At 40.4% G+C, this 15102-nt stretch overlaps 1 protein-coding gene across 1 annotated transcript in view; it reads left to right on the forward strand.

Annotated features, from left to right (window-relative positions):
* Positions 1 to 15102, forward strand: part of PDE6C (phosphodiesterase 6C) — a 116077-nt gene that overhangs the window by 88835 nt on the left and 12140 nt on the right. Inside the window, exons 18-22 of the mRNA XM_077257063.1 lie at positions 1446 to 1553; positions 3041 to 3104; positions 4501 to 4575; positions 5140 to 5223; positions 11108 to 11264. Coding sequence (XP_077113178.1) covers positions 1446 to 1553; positions 3041 to 3104; positions 4501 to 4575; positions 5140 to 5223; positions 11108 to 11264 — 488 coding nt within the window. The remainder of the gene's footprint in view (positions 1 to 1445; positions 1554 to 3040; positions 3105 to 4500; positions 4576 to 5139; positions 5224 to 11107; positions 11265 to 15102) is intronic.

Here is a 15102-nt window from a genome sequence, read left to right on the forward strand (position 1 = left end):
AAAACATTTTATCAGGGACAACGCAACCAACCATGGGTTCAACAAGCTCAACACCCCTTGGACGTACATCCAGCTGAAGTGTATTGCATCGCACAGACCCATGCATTATTCTTTATGGATGACTATGGGGGTGCATTATACTATATGGATGACTATGGGCTGTGCATTATGCTTGATGGATGACTATAGGGTGCATTATACTGTAGTGATGACTATGTGGTACGTTATACTTTATGGATGACCATGGGGTGCATTATACTTTATGGATGACTATGGGGTGCATTATACTTTATGTATGACTATGGGGTACATTATACTTTATGGATGACTATAGACTGTGCATTATACTTTGTGGTGGACTATGAACTGTGCATTATACTATATAGAGAACTATGGGCTGTGCATTATATTATATGAAGGATATGGGCTGTGTATAATACTATTATGACGACTATGGGCTGTGAATTATTCTACATGGATGACTATGGGCTGTGCCGTACATTATATGAAGGACTATGGGATGCATTATACTAAATGGAGGACTATGGGGGTGCCTTATACTTCTTCTATGGAGCCCCATGACTTCTATTGAGTATAATGGTTTATTTTTTTCTATATATTAAAGAAAAGTGGCAGAACAGGGGACATATACGAAGATGGGTGATATATATATACCAGGATGGGGCCAGGATGAGGGACATATACAGGTGTGCTCAAAATTTTACATACCCCTGCAGAATTTATGCTTTCTTGGCCTTTTTTCAGAGAATATGAATAATGACACCAAAACGTTTTCTCCACTCAGGGTTAGTGGTTGGGTGAAGCCATTTATTGTCAAACTACTGTGTTTTCTCTTTTTAAATCATAATCATCCTTGGTTGCTGTCCTGCAGAGTCTGTTGGGAAACAGAGGCAGATCCCTTTTTTATAGTTTGCAGCTCTTATTCAAGCATTTTTCCACAGGATTGGGGAAGGTGGGATGAGGTCATCTCTCATTGTTCGAGTGTTCAATTAAACTGCATAATTTGTCCTGTAATGCAGAACAGCAAGCTGCATGGACTGATACAATGGGTAATCAACATATTAACAAACATTGTTCAATTAGCTTGCACCTTTGTCACTCAAGGATAGCAGAACAATTAGCTGCAAGGACTGATACAATTGCTCAGCAACTACTCAACAAATCAGCAAACATAAATTCAACCTACAATAAGAGTCAATGTTCAGTCTCATATGAGCAATAAGTCCTGTCCCAGGGCCTACTGAATAATACGTCTGGCATAATGAAGAATAAATGCGGTGTCATTACAATGGCCATCTACTGTATACTGTTAATATTTTGACACCTGCATAGTAATATTGTGCTTGTTGCATGTGAACTTGTTCTTTTTGGCATTGAGATATTAGCTGATTATATTGACATCTTCTCATTCTCGTTTGGAACAGAAAGAGGACTATGTTTCAGAAGATAGTAGATGCGACAGAACAGATGCAGACCGAGGATGAAAGGATAAAATATATTATTACTGACCAAACGAAAAAGGAAATAATCATGTGAGTGATTAGAATAGTACGTCAATATTTTGTCTTTGATGTCAGTTTTACTATGCATTGGGCCATGAATCAGCAGCAAAATGAAAGATTCAGTAGACCAAATCACCAACTGAAAATCAAAGACATTGTCAGATTACATTACAGTTGTTGCAGATGTAGGGACATTTATGCTTAATACTTCTTCAACGTTATTCCACCAATAACACCACACCCTTCACTATAGGGGTCCCATTTTACCAAGAGAACTGCACATTTTACTACAGGGGTCCCATTCTGCCAAGGGGACTACTCATTTCACTAAGTGTCCCACTCTACTAAGAGGACAGAACACTTCACTATAGGGGTCCCCATCTACCATTAAGACTGCACACTTCACTATAGGGGTCTCATTCTACCAAGAGGACTACACATTTTCACTATAGGGGTCTCAATCTACCAATAGCAGAAATACTTCACTATAGGGGTCCCCTTCTACCAAGAGAAACACACTTCACTATAGGGGTACTTAATGTATGAAAAATATATCCTTCCAAAAAGAAAAATAAGCCCAATACTTTTTGACCTTTCAAGCAAGGGTCAAGCACTAGTAATTTACCCTCAATAAAAGCAAGCTCAGTCTGTGCCTTAACACATATCTAGGCTGACTCCCAGACTTCCTTTAGGGCTTGATAACCTAAGTGGCTCACCCAGAAGATGGGTTTTGAATAGCCTGCCTAACAGAAGGCTCTGGCAAGTATAGAAGTGTTTGCCATCAAATGTAAAGTGCAATGTGCCTTCATTTGGGATTCAACTTGTACTAATCAGGCTTTCAAACTACTAAGCCCATGACCTGGATCTGGTGTAAGCTGGTCCACTGTGGGAAGGGGGTGTCACTGTTAATGTTCCCAGTTACACCGGACCCCTAAGGATTCATATCCCTTCAGTGTCAATGACCTTTTGATAGATGTTAAGAATAGATATTACACTCCATCTAAAATAGGCCATCCACATCGGAAAGCTCATTCGGCAAACAGCTTTCTCTCTAAATCCCCCAGACACCTACGCTCTCAGATTAACAAAGTGTGCATGTCTTCGGTATAGTGATGGCCCAGTACCCTGATGTCCTTCTTTCTGATGGGAAACCACCATATACATAAGACGATTGGCTGGTTGGCCTTGCCAGCTGTTAGGATTGGTAGGGGACCAACATCATCGATGGACTGGGTCTTCCGAATCCATTTTCACCAACTCTTGTAGGAGTTCAAGCAGCTAGTAATGGCTACCCCAGATCTAGTAAATGACTACTTATGAAAGTCTTCAATTAGCAGAACAGAGTCATTCGAAATGGGTGAATAAAAATCTATGTTCTTTTTTTCAAGTTGGAAGTACTACATAAATTTTTCTTTTTAAAGTAAATAAGTCCCAACTGCATTTATGTATATTTGTATCAGTGACATTGCTGGCTTTTAGGTTTAATTTGCTTGCAAAATGTGATTATGTCCCTACAGGGCTATGATGATGACAGGATGTGACTTGTCTGCCATTACAAAGCCCTGGGAAGTACAAAGTCAAGTAGGTATCTAAAAAATAAGAACACAACATTGCTGTTTTATTTGTCCTCTGTTTTGCAGTTAATTCTGCAACACATTCGACGGTTTGTACTCTTTTTAGCTCAATTACTCTAACTAATAATACAAGACTTCCTAATTTGGCCTCAAGCTAGCGTCCAAAAAAATGTCTTTGTTAAAGGCAAAAAAAAAAAACTCGGAACAAAAAAACTAGTTCCAAAAGTTCCAGATGTTGCATAGACATTGCTTGGAAGGGTTTATTATTATTCTCAATTTGGATAAAAAGTTTAAAAAATTCTACCTAGAATTTGAAGATGTTTCTCCAGAATTTTAAAATCAAGTTGGATGAATCTGACAATAAAAAAGTAATTTTTGTCACATTTTTAGTTAAGTTTTATTTCCTTTGATATTGGGAAGATTCTGAAATATGAGATAATGATGATGAGTTTTCTATATTCCTCCTAGAGAACTCATCATAATTCATAAGCTCTCACGGTCCATGTGAAAGTGGATTGTTAATCTGCTACACAGCAGCCACATTGGTGACCTCAAAAATTGCCCTTACATCTTAGACAGCTGACAGACCAATGTTCGTTTGGATTAATGCCATTTTTCCTGACTCACCTAACACTTAGCCAGAGGCAATGGAGAGAGGAGAGTAAGCTGCTGATAGAAAACTATGTTGAGTGTTCTCCTGGAAGTAGAAGCCCAATCCTTCCTCCATCACCTGTGACAGGAGAATTGGAGGCTACACAGATGGTCGGTGGCTTCAGTTAATATTAATGAATGGGACGTCAAGATTCAAAGTAACTTGGGTACAAGTTGACCTGCCGTATAAAACAATTTACACAAAAATACCTATTGCAATTATTTGATTAATGAAATTTGTGAGACCAGGATTTATATTTATCTATCTTGGCTTTATTTTAGATATTCTCTCCTGCTTTCCAAGATTGAGTTTGAGCCAGTATGTGTGTCTTGTGATAAGGGGTCCCTTAGGAATGTAACAGACTTATTTAGAGAAAACATAGGAAAGTGGGAGAAAAGAACCTAAGGAGTAGAAGCACACCTAGACTCTTCAGCTGGGTGTAGAAAGAATTAACTTTAGTCAATGAGATGTATGTGAGCTAATGCCAGCTCATATTTAGAGATAAGCTGAGAAAATTATATTGTTACCATGTATGACTATTAAATACCTATAAATCCTTGACCAAGGAATGTAATAAAGAGAAACCTGCTTTGATGCTCAATGTATCAGCGTGGCTCTTCCGTGCACGTATTTGAATTTTACAATTTAAATTGGAGCAGGCACAACGTCTCAGAACGTCCCACATTATGTGGTAACAACAAAATAGCATTTCAATCATGCAGCGAATAATAGTGAATTTATTTGCATTTAGGTTGCCCTTATGGTTGCTAATGAATTCTGGGAACAAGGAGACCTGGAGAGAACGGTTCTTCAGCAGCAGCCTATCGTAAGATGAATTATTATTGTAATCCTATTATGTTGTCATTGGGTTTTAAATGTTATTGGTTATACTTTCCACATTATTTGATATTACACATTTCTGTAGTACTGTACAAGGATTTTATCTCCCTTCCTTATTTTACAACTGGTTTTATGACTTACGGTATTTTATTTTTCAATATTCTAATTTGGTCTTTATTCAGTGTAATCTCAAAATGTAACAAATTTACCACAGTAGCTCAGGCTGTTTGATCAGTTTTGGGCACTGTTACACAGTCTGGTGTACCTTTACTTCACCTTTTAATTTGCTCATTTTTTAATTAAAATTTTAGCCATTTTTGGGGTTTACAGCATCACATGTAAAGTTCGGATTCTTTCTTGTTGAGGCACGCTCTCTTGTTTGATGAGGAGCAGAAACTAAGAAACATATTTGGTACAAGACATGCACACCATTTTTTAGCACATTCAGTGAATCTCCCCCATAGCTTCACAGTAAATTAGGATGTTTCTTAGTAGTATGTGATATATGTTTTAATGTTTAACTACAGAATTTATATTTTTGTTCTTATAGCCAATGATGGACAGAAACAAAGGGGAGGAGCTTCCGAAGCTTCAAGTTGGTTTCATTGACTTTGTATGTACATTTGTGTATAAGGTAAGTAATCCACAGAAAGGGTTTCGGCCGGATTCACGCATTCTCAAAACAGAGATGCAAATACCTGCCCGGCTGTCAGGTCTCCTAACCTAAGTTAATGGTCACATAGATGCATAGGCAGTTAGCCCAGGTCAGGCGACTCTGCAGTTGGACCAGTATTTCGATGCAATTATAGTCCATGTTTAACAGATACGTGAAATCGGTCTAAATTGATGGAAATCATTCTAAAAATAACTTGAGACTATGAATCGTGAATGATGGTAGTGTAACGTGGTGTGGGGAGGTAGCCATGAGCGAGGTACTCGTCTCTTGCACCTGGCATGTTACATGAAGGTGTGGGTCCTGGCTGGTTGTGTGTGCTGTGAGGGCAAGACGCACATGCAGGCCCCATGTAGCCGATGATGCTGGTTTGCCAGGACCAAATGTTAACCAGTTCATGAAAGGAGACCACCAGTTCTTAAAGAAAAGCTTTACTAAACAGCAATTGCATGGCAACTATGTACACATGAGAGCACAACTTCTTACATGTTTCTTCATTAAAACAGAGCATCTCTATACACAGTCTCCTTACCGCCTTGGTCTCACACACTCCTGCCTCCACTGGTCTCATTTCCTTCATCACCACCCAGCTTAACACCACAGTACAGTTCGTGAAAGTCATTACCTTTTCCTGTGGTTCGGCGTTTGATTTTCCTTCTTCAAGCTCTCTGACACCTAGGGAATTCCCGCCTGTCTGGGGCATTCACTTTGTCTAACATTCTATTTCAACCTGGTCCATTAACTTTAGGAGCTGTAAGCTACTCGGAGCCGTGCTGCTAGGCGTACCTTCCCCGGACCCGTCTCACTTGGTCACTCTGCTCTTTGGTCATTCCTCTGTGCTGGCACTTTCCTTCTCTCTACGTCTCTGTAATTCTCTCTATGTCTGTTGCTCAGGATCACCCTATCTCTGTCCCGATCTCCTTTCTCTATCTCCACAGAACACTCTTTGTATGCGGTCTTGCTGAGCACTCAGACCAAACGTCTGTCCTGGCTGCAAGCTTGGCCCTGTCTGTGTCACTACCAGGAACTCCTTTCTGATCCTGCTACATAGTCCCTCCCTCTCTGGGCTAGTCCCAACACTTAACTATCTTACCCTACTCACTGTCTGTTGCTGGGCAGAACTCAGCTTCCTCACAGTACAGTGCAAAACATTATAATACACCACATCACAATTCACATTACACATCACCCTCTCAATAATGCATGACATTATACACATTAAACTTTACATTGTACACAGCACTGTTATCTACAAGGGGGAGCAGGGCAATATCTCAATTCCTTTATGGTAGCTCAGTGAATAGCATTGTTATCCTGCAGCTTTAGATCTAAAGTTCGAATCTTACCAAGGGCAACACCTACATTAATTTTTTTTTATCTCTTCATGTTCCTCATTGGATTTGCTTCTCCCCATTAACTTCTAAGAGGTTGCCTGGCCTTATAGTACAGGTCTGCCATCACTTACTGTGACTGCAGACTTGTGAATCCTCATAGTGTGCACACTGCGTGCTGTCAGAATTCTCCGATGCAGTTGCTAGGACTGGGCGGTCATGTGACCACAAGTATGCAATTTGCATATTTCCGGCCACATTCTGACTAGACGTGTCCGGCCTCACTCAATTCACTTGCACTGAGTGAAGCTGTGCCGGTCTAGTTGGCACGTGACTGCATGTATGCAAATCACATGCTTGCAGTCATGCAACTGCCACCCGCTGTAGACAACAGAGAATCTTCATCGTGCATACTGTATGCGCTGTGAGGTTCACAAGTCTGCAGTCACATAGAGTGACTGCAAACTTATACTCCAAGGCCGGACAACTCTTTAACTGAAAATAGATATGAACAATATTTTTCCATTATTGCATCCAATTCTGTAAAACCTCATGTACGTTTCCGATAACATGTTTTCTTTTTTGATTTTCTCAACAGCGTACAAATAAGCCCAGCCTCAGTTTTCAGCATCATTGCTTCCTCCTTTAGTTCTTAAGACATTTTTGTATATAATCTATATATTACACAGTTCGGTGCTGTTTTACTTCTCTTCTGTATTTACTTTTTAGAACTGTCAGTAATATTTAGGTTATAGCTCCTCCGCAGTACCTGTACAGCCATATGCCCTTCTCCCTCCCAATAGTCAATGCCATGTTCTGCTCTCACTTTCAGCAGTCACAGCTTTGTTGCAGCCTCGCTTCTTGGAGTCAATCTAGTGCCACCCAGTAGCAATCACACCATTAACTCGCATGTCTCAGTATAGCTGAGGCCCCTTTTAAAGGGAATCAGTCACCTAATTTGGGCCCTATAAGCTGCGGCCACCGACATCATCATTCTATAATGCTGTAGATAAGCCCCCGATGTAACCTGAAAGATAAGAAAAACAAGCTAGATTATACTCACTCAGGGGCGGTCCCGGTGCTGTCAGGTCCGATGGGCGTCACGGTCCATCGCCTCCCATCTTTATACGATGACGTCCTCTTCTTTGCTTCCTGCCGCGGCTCTGGCGCAGGCGTACTTTATCTGCCATATTGAGAGCAGAGCAAAGTACTGCAGTGCGCAGGCCTCGGGAAAGGTCAGAGAGGCCAGGCGCCTGCGCACTGCAGTACTTTAAGCTGCCCTCAACAGGGCAGATAAAGTACGCCTGCGAAGGAGCCGTGACAGGAAGCAAAGAAGAGGATGTCATCGTATGAAGATGGGAGGCGCCGGACTGTGACGCCCATCGGACCAGACCGCATCGGGACCGCCCCTGGGTGAGTATAATCTAACTTGTCTTTCTTATCTTTGAGGTTACATGGGGGGCTTATCTACAGCATTACAGAATGCTGTAGATAAGCCCCTGATGCCGGTCGCCGCAGCTTATGGGCCCAAAATTAGTTGACAGATTCCCTTTATTAACTCCAGTGTAAGTCCAATCCATCAATATACATAGCAGCACCTTCCGTGCCCTTCATCAGTAGCTGCAACAGTCCCTTCATCCACCTCCACTAGCAGTCAGCGCAGTACCAGTTTCCCCAGTAGTCACAGTGCTCCACCGTCTCCTCCTACAGTGGTCACAGAAATAATGGCCTGTCTTCAGCCAGCAGTCAAAGCAGAGACTTCCCCTATTACTCACAGCTGTGAGTCTCATCTTCCTCTAGTAATGGGAGTCGGGCTTCACCCAATAGTCACAATAGCGCCCACTGCAGTGATTGCCCCTTTCTCAAGTAGCCATAGCAGTACATTTTAATTGCCCCAGGCCCTAGCAACGCTCCTCTTCACCAAGTCCTAGTGCATGACCCATCAGAGCTACTAGTCCCTCTACACTGTGTGCAGAATTATTAGGCAAGTTGTAATTTAGAGGATTATTTTTATTATTGATCAACAACTATGTTCTCAATCAACCCAAAAGATATTTTTGGAAGTTGGAGTGTTTTTTTTTTTTTATATTTGGCTATCTAAGGAGGATATCTGTTTGTGCAGGTAACTATTACTGTGCAGAATTATTAGGCAACTTAATAAAAAACAAATATATTCCCATCTCACTTGTTTATTTTCACCAGGTAAACCAATATAACTGCACAAAATTTGGAAATAAACATTTCTGACATGCAAAAACAAAACCCCAAGAAATTAGTGACCAATATAGCCACCTTTCTTTATGATGACACTCAACAGCCTTCCATCCATAGATTCTGTCAGTTGCTTGATCTGTTAACGGCCAACATTGCGTGCAGCAGCCACCACAGCCTCCCAGACACTGTTCCGAGAGGTGGACTGTTTTCTCTCCCTGTAGATCTCACATTTTATGAGGGACCACATGTTCTCTATGGGGTTCAGATCAGGTGAACAAGGGGGCCATGTCATTTTTATTTCTTCTTTGAGACCTTTACTGGCCAGCCACGCTGTGGAGTAGTTGGAGGCATGTGATGGAGCATTGTCCTGCATGTAAATCATGTTTTTCTTGAACGATACCGACTTCTTCCTGTACCACTGCTTGAAGAAATTGCCTTCCAGAAACTGGCAGTAGGTCTGGGAATAAGCTTCACTCCATCCTCAACCCGAAAAGGTCCCACATGTTCATCTTTTATGATACCAGCCCAGACCAGTACCCCACCTCCACCTTGCTGGCGTCTGAGTCAGAGTGGAGCTCTCTGCCCTTTACTGATCCAGCCTCTGGCCCATCCATCTGGCCCATCAAGAGTCACTCATTTCAACAGTCCATAAAACCTTTGAAAAGTCAGTCTCAAGATATTTCTTGGCCCAGTCTTGACATTTTATCTTATGTTTCTTGTACAAAGGTGGTCGTTTTTCAGCCTTCCTTACCTTGGCCATGTCCCTGAGTATCGCACACCTTGTTCTTTTTGTTACTCCAGTAACATTGCAGCTCTGAAATATGGCAAAACTGGTGGCAAATGGCATCTTGGCAGCTTCACGCTTGATTTTCCTCAATTCATGGGCAGTTATTTTGCGCCTTTTTTGCCCAACACGCTTCCCTGCTGGCTATTTGCCATGAAACGCTTGATTGTTCGGTGATCACGCTTCAAAAGCAATTTCAAGACTGCTGCATCCCTCTGCAAGACATTTAACAATTTCTGACTTTTCAGAGCCCGTCAAATCCCTCTTCTGCCCCATTTTGCCCATGAAAAGGAAGTTGCCTAATAATTAAGCACACTTATATAGGGTTTTGATGTCATTAGACAACACCCCTCCTCATTACAGAGATACACATCACCTGATTTACTGAATTGGTAGTTGTCTCTCAAGCCTGAAAAACTGGGAGTAGGACAACATGTATAAAAAGTATCAAGTGATCAAAATACAACTTGCTTAATAATTCTGCACAGTGTATTGTCTACGAGCAATGTAAATGGAGAATAAATTATGCCAGCGAGAGCACCCATGGGGGCTTTGATTTTCCCTGTCTTATGTCCCCCATTACCCAAATTGGTTCTGCTTGTAAAGGCAGCGTTTCATGTAATAACTAAATATTAGTAATGTAATGTAAATTCATTTTCCTAACTTATATAATAGGCCCCAAAGATAAATCTCTCTATATATGATGTCTGATACCTTATGTAAAGTGCAGAAAATGGCTAATAAAAATGTATAGCATCCACTTGTAAAAATGATTTTTACCCAAAATACATGAATTTCACTTTAATAAACCCCATACCACGAAGTTGAAGCTTGCCTGGCTTGATATCGATATTTTTTTTTAATTGTATGTGTAATCTGAAAAAGTATTTTTATCCTGCATGTCTACAGCTCTGCTCACATCTGGGTCTTGTCTTTCATTCGTAACAGAAGCCATAAATTGGTTCTGGATTTCTTGTACAGCCAGACATATGATAGGAGGAACATGGCTGATCTTCTGAATCACACTGAGATTTCTTTATATATTTCTTAGCTCTTATAGCAAGAGAAGACAAACTATGATCAAAGCAAAAGAGCATTGAATGGAGGAAATGCGGTGATATTTTTATTTTTGAGCATTTTCTGCATTTAGTGTCCCTTTAAACTGTCCATAAGGGATACATTATCTGGAATCTACACTACACGAGGAGTAAAGCACTGGTCTGGCCATTCTCTATAGAAAGGAAACATAGCTTGCCTGCACATAGATTAATATGTTGTACATTCTCTTTTGTGAGATATTAAGAACTTGGAAGCTTCCGTGTGTTCCATACATTTCGGGTGAAAAATATGGTGATCTACGGGCAAAGACTTCTTTGTGTCCAGATGTGATTTTGTACTAAACTGATAAAAACTAATGGGAACACAGACCTCCCTAATATGATATGGACGGTGTATTATAATGTTGACCTTATGTGACTTGAGCTGATCATTCTACATGTTTAATTACCGCTTTTAGGAATTTTCACGGTTTCATAAAGAAATTACACCCATGTTTGACGGACTTCAATATAACCGAGTTCAATGGAAATCACAAGCTGATGTGTATGACGAAAAGATGAAGGCTTTAGAAGAACAGAAGAAGCTACAGGAAAATGATGTTGGGGCTAAGAAAGGTAACTAGTGTCCAATATGAGGCGTTGATGCGTCAAGACAACGTCCTACAACATTCTCTTAGTTCCATGAGCAAAGATCATTTATTCACCAATGTTTCTTGAAACAATTTCTGGCACATTCTAGCTAGTATTTTTCTTGCTCTGTCATTTGCTATATACTGGTTTGGAGTCAGTGGTTCCTCTTTATTAGCATTCTGCCAGCACTCTAGGAGCTTGAACTAACTTTTTTTCCCTTCACTTCCCAAGATGCATTGTGTCTACTATTGTCCAATATCTTGCCTGCCCGCCCAGAACTGAAAATGCACCTTTCTGTTAAGCCTGTGGTCAGGCAGGTGTACAATAATGGAAATGTGTGTCAGTCTACAGATTCCATGAGCAATATCAGCTGTGCAAAGATTACCAGGTTTACATTTAAAGGGATTATCCAGGACTATATTATTATTTTTTTTTTTTACTATGAACCAAAAGCTAACAGGCAGGTAGTTACTAACTACGTGCCTGTTCTATCCAACTCAGAGTAGTAACTGACCGCTCCTGCCAGCAATTCAGCTGCTCCACATCAACAGAGCACCATTTCTTCTGGGCTGCTCTAGCGATGGGGCTAGACTGTCAATGACATGCTGATTGATAGTTGGCTCCCCGCAGTTAAATGGCAGGGAGCTAGCTGTCAATCATCGGGACATCGGAGCAGAGCAGAGTGGAAGAGGAGCCGCGGCTCTGACAATGTGATGTCAGTGGAAGCTGCAGAATCGTTGGCAGGAGCGGTCTGTGACCACTCAGAGCCGGCGGAGATCAGCGCCAGGCACAACAGGCAGGTAGTTAGTAACAAACTGAATTAAACTGTTTATGCCTGTTGGCCTGTCCTTAAAGGGGTTGTCCATTATTCAGATAATACCTCCACCATTACTATATTACACCATGTAAAATAAAAACAGCCTGTACTCATCTTAGGTGCCTGCGGTGGTGCACAGCTATAAAGTTACATAAAATACATAATGCTGGAAGTCAGGGTAGATATATGTATATATTTGATCCCAGAATACTCTAATGTATGCCTATACCTAACCGCGGAGGTTGGCACCCTAAAGAGTATAACAATGGCACCCCTGCTCAATGAAAGCCGAGTCCTAGGGAGAAAGAGATGACAAATGTTTATCATCAATTTATCTCTTTCACCCTAATGGGGTGTTACTATTCATTTATGATTTCATTATATCTATGCAGTATCCTTCCTATAGGTCTTTGGTATTAATAGGGACAATCATAGGGACTGCTTTAGGCTCAGCCTTCGTTGAGAGGTTGTGCCACTGTCGTACATCTTAGGGTGCTAACCTCCGCGGTTAGGAGATGTGGACAACCTTTTTAAATCAGAAATTAAAATCTATACCTGTTATGACAAGGCATAGATTTGCGCCAGTTTTCTATCTGTAGAGTAAATAAATGGGGGAAAGTTGAAAATAATGCACACTGATAATAAATCCTGCACTCTTTTCTTAGCACTATCAAAACTGGCGCATTTATCAACAGTTTGGGCCATTATTTGCAACTTTCTCCTGTAGAAAACTCTTGCAAAGACATTGAGACAATTCCTCATTTGTTTTACTTCGGAATTCGCCCCAATTTAAAAGCGACTCCTTACAGGATGGGGAGATTGTCAAGAGGGAGCAAAGATCCCTACTGACAATGACTGTCTATGCAGTAACCCTGCCAGGACAGGCTATGGCTTAACCAGAAAGGGGTTGACGAAACGATCAACCCTTGGATTGAGAAGAATGATCTGGTCTTGTATGATGAGCGTCATTGCCTCGGACGGGTAATTTGTCAGAATAGCAATAATTCAGGGCCCGGATGTGCCTCCATTAGGCTGTGCAATCGGTTCTGCTTGGTTAGATAATGGAGAATGAAATCAGGTCATGGTCTAAATAACAAGTGATCTCATCAAAGGGATTCAAAGTCCAAAGTGCGGGTGATGAATTGTTTGTTCCATGTGATCAGGTGACTGATAAGAGTAAAACACTGACGCATCTCACACCCCACACATCAACATACTACCGTATGGTCAGCATTGCTTCTAGATTACGGAAGTCTCGGATGTGTCTAGCACATCTAATAGAAGACTACACATGATACAGGGCTGTCAGCTTACCCATCGTTTCATGAGTCACACGATTCTAGGGTCCCTCGCCTTCTGACCTCCAATTCACTCAGTCCGTGCTCTCGGCGCCCATAAATGATTATTTTCCTATAATGTAGGTTGACCCCTATAGTTTAATACTGACCCTGTACTGTCCACTAGGTTTTACTTGTTCCCAGTCCCTCCCCAGTAGTGACCTGGCGATGCAGTGACCCAGGTGGGTGGCAGGAAGGTGGACACTCTGGAACTTTTATTCTCCCATATAATTTTGTCACCTGAGCGCTAAGATCCTCCAAAGATACCGTAAAGATGCTCCTGTCTCTTGGGCCTCAGGGCATCATGTTTGAGATTTATCTTCTCTTATTTTTACATTTACATCCGTTTCAATTTTTAAAAATGACGAAACTGTATCTATAATTATTGCCTCCAAAGTTGGTAAGCCAAGCCATTTTATAGAGAACACCCCAAAAGAAGGCCACTTCAAGTTTTGCTTGGACCATCTGATCGAGAAATACCTTGCAAAGAGCTTTCCAAAGTTGACACCTCGGCAATATACTGAAAAAAGTACAATCCGTCAGTAATTTATTTCGGGAACTATGGGCAGCATGAAGCACAGTACAGATAGACTATCTCAATCCACAAAACCCTATTCTACTCTGAAACACTGAGGTCAGAGTAAACAAGTCTAAAAACTATATCAATACAATCTTAAATCACTTATGTATAAAGTAAATCACATATTTTATGAGCCAATAATTTCCTCTATTAAACATATAGTATCACCACAAACCCCTCATAAATATAAATTGAAGGGAAAAAGAGCATCCATTGCAAAACGAATTTTAAAATACAGATAAATTTTATTACAAAATATTAAAAATCCAAGCATGGGAACACAAACATAGTGATACGTTATTATTTGATAGTATGATAATAGAATTCTATATTAGGTCAACATCACAGGCAAAAACTAGTTGGACAGTGGATCCTTGAATAAAGTATTCAGACAAAGCTGCACACCACATCCAAACTAAAAAAATGAAAAAAGAAAAGAAAAAGAAAAAAACGTAGGTAGATAAACAGCTATAAAAATATAAAGAGCAAGTGCATGTAGTTTTAAAGCTATTAATCTATATATTTTTTAGTTGAAAAATGTATACATATGTGCATACAAAAATTGTTCATATATGTGCCTGTGCTGTGCTTCTAATTAAATTAGAAAAACGACATCTAAAGCAAAAAACAGATCCATAGTAAAGTGATAAATGTATTTACAAATAGTCATGCGCCTGTGAATGGAAACGTATCACGACCCCATTTATCACTTTACTATGGATCTGTTTTTTGCTTCAGATGTCGTTTTTATAGCACAGGCACATATATGTACAATTTTTGTATGCACATATGTATACATTTTTCAACTAAAAAATATATAGATTAATAGCTTTAAAACTACATGCACTTGCTCTTTATATTTTTATAGCTGTTTATCTACCTACGGTTTTTTCTTTTTCTTTTATTTTTTCATTTTTTTTTTAGTTTGGATGACATACCTGGTCATAAATAGGATAGTCCTGTACCACCTATTTTTCTACTGCCTTAAAGAGAACCTTTCATGTCAGATAACACTATTTATCTGTACATATAGGGTTAATCTATAGGCAAATAGTGTTAGAAAAGTGCATGGCCACCATACTGATGCAC

Source organism: Ranitomeya variabilis, chromosome 4, assembly GCF_051348905.1.
Source record: "Ranitomeya variabilis isolate aRanVar5 chromosome 4, aRanVar5.hap1, whole genome shotgun sequence".
Classification (NCBI taxonomy): domain Eukaryota; kingdom Metazoa; phylum Chordata; class Amphibia; order Anura; family Dendrobatidae; genus Ranitomeya; species Ranitomeya variabilis.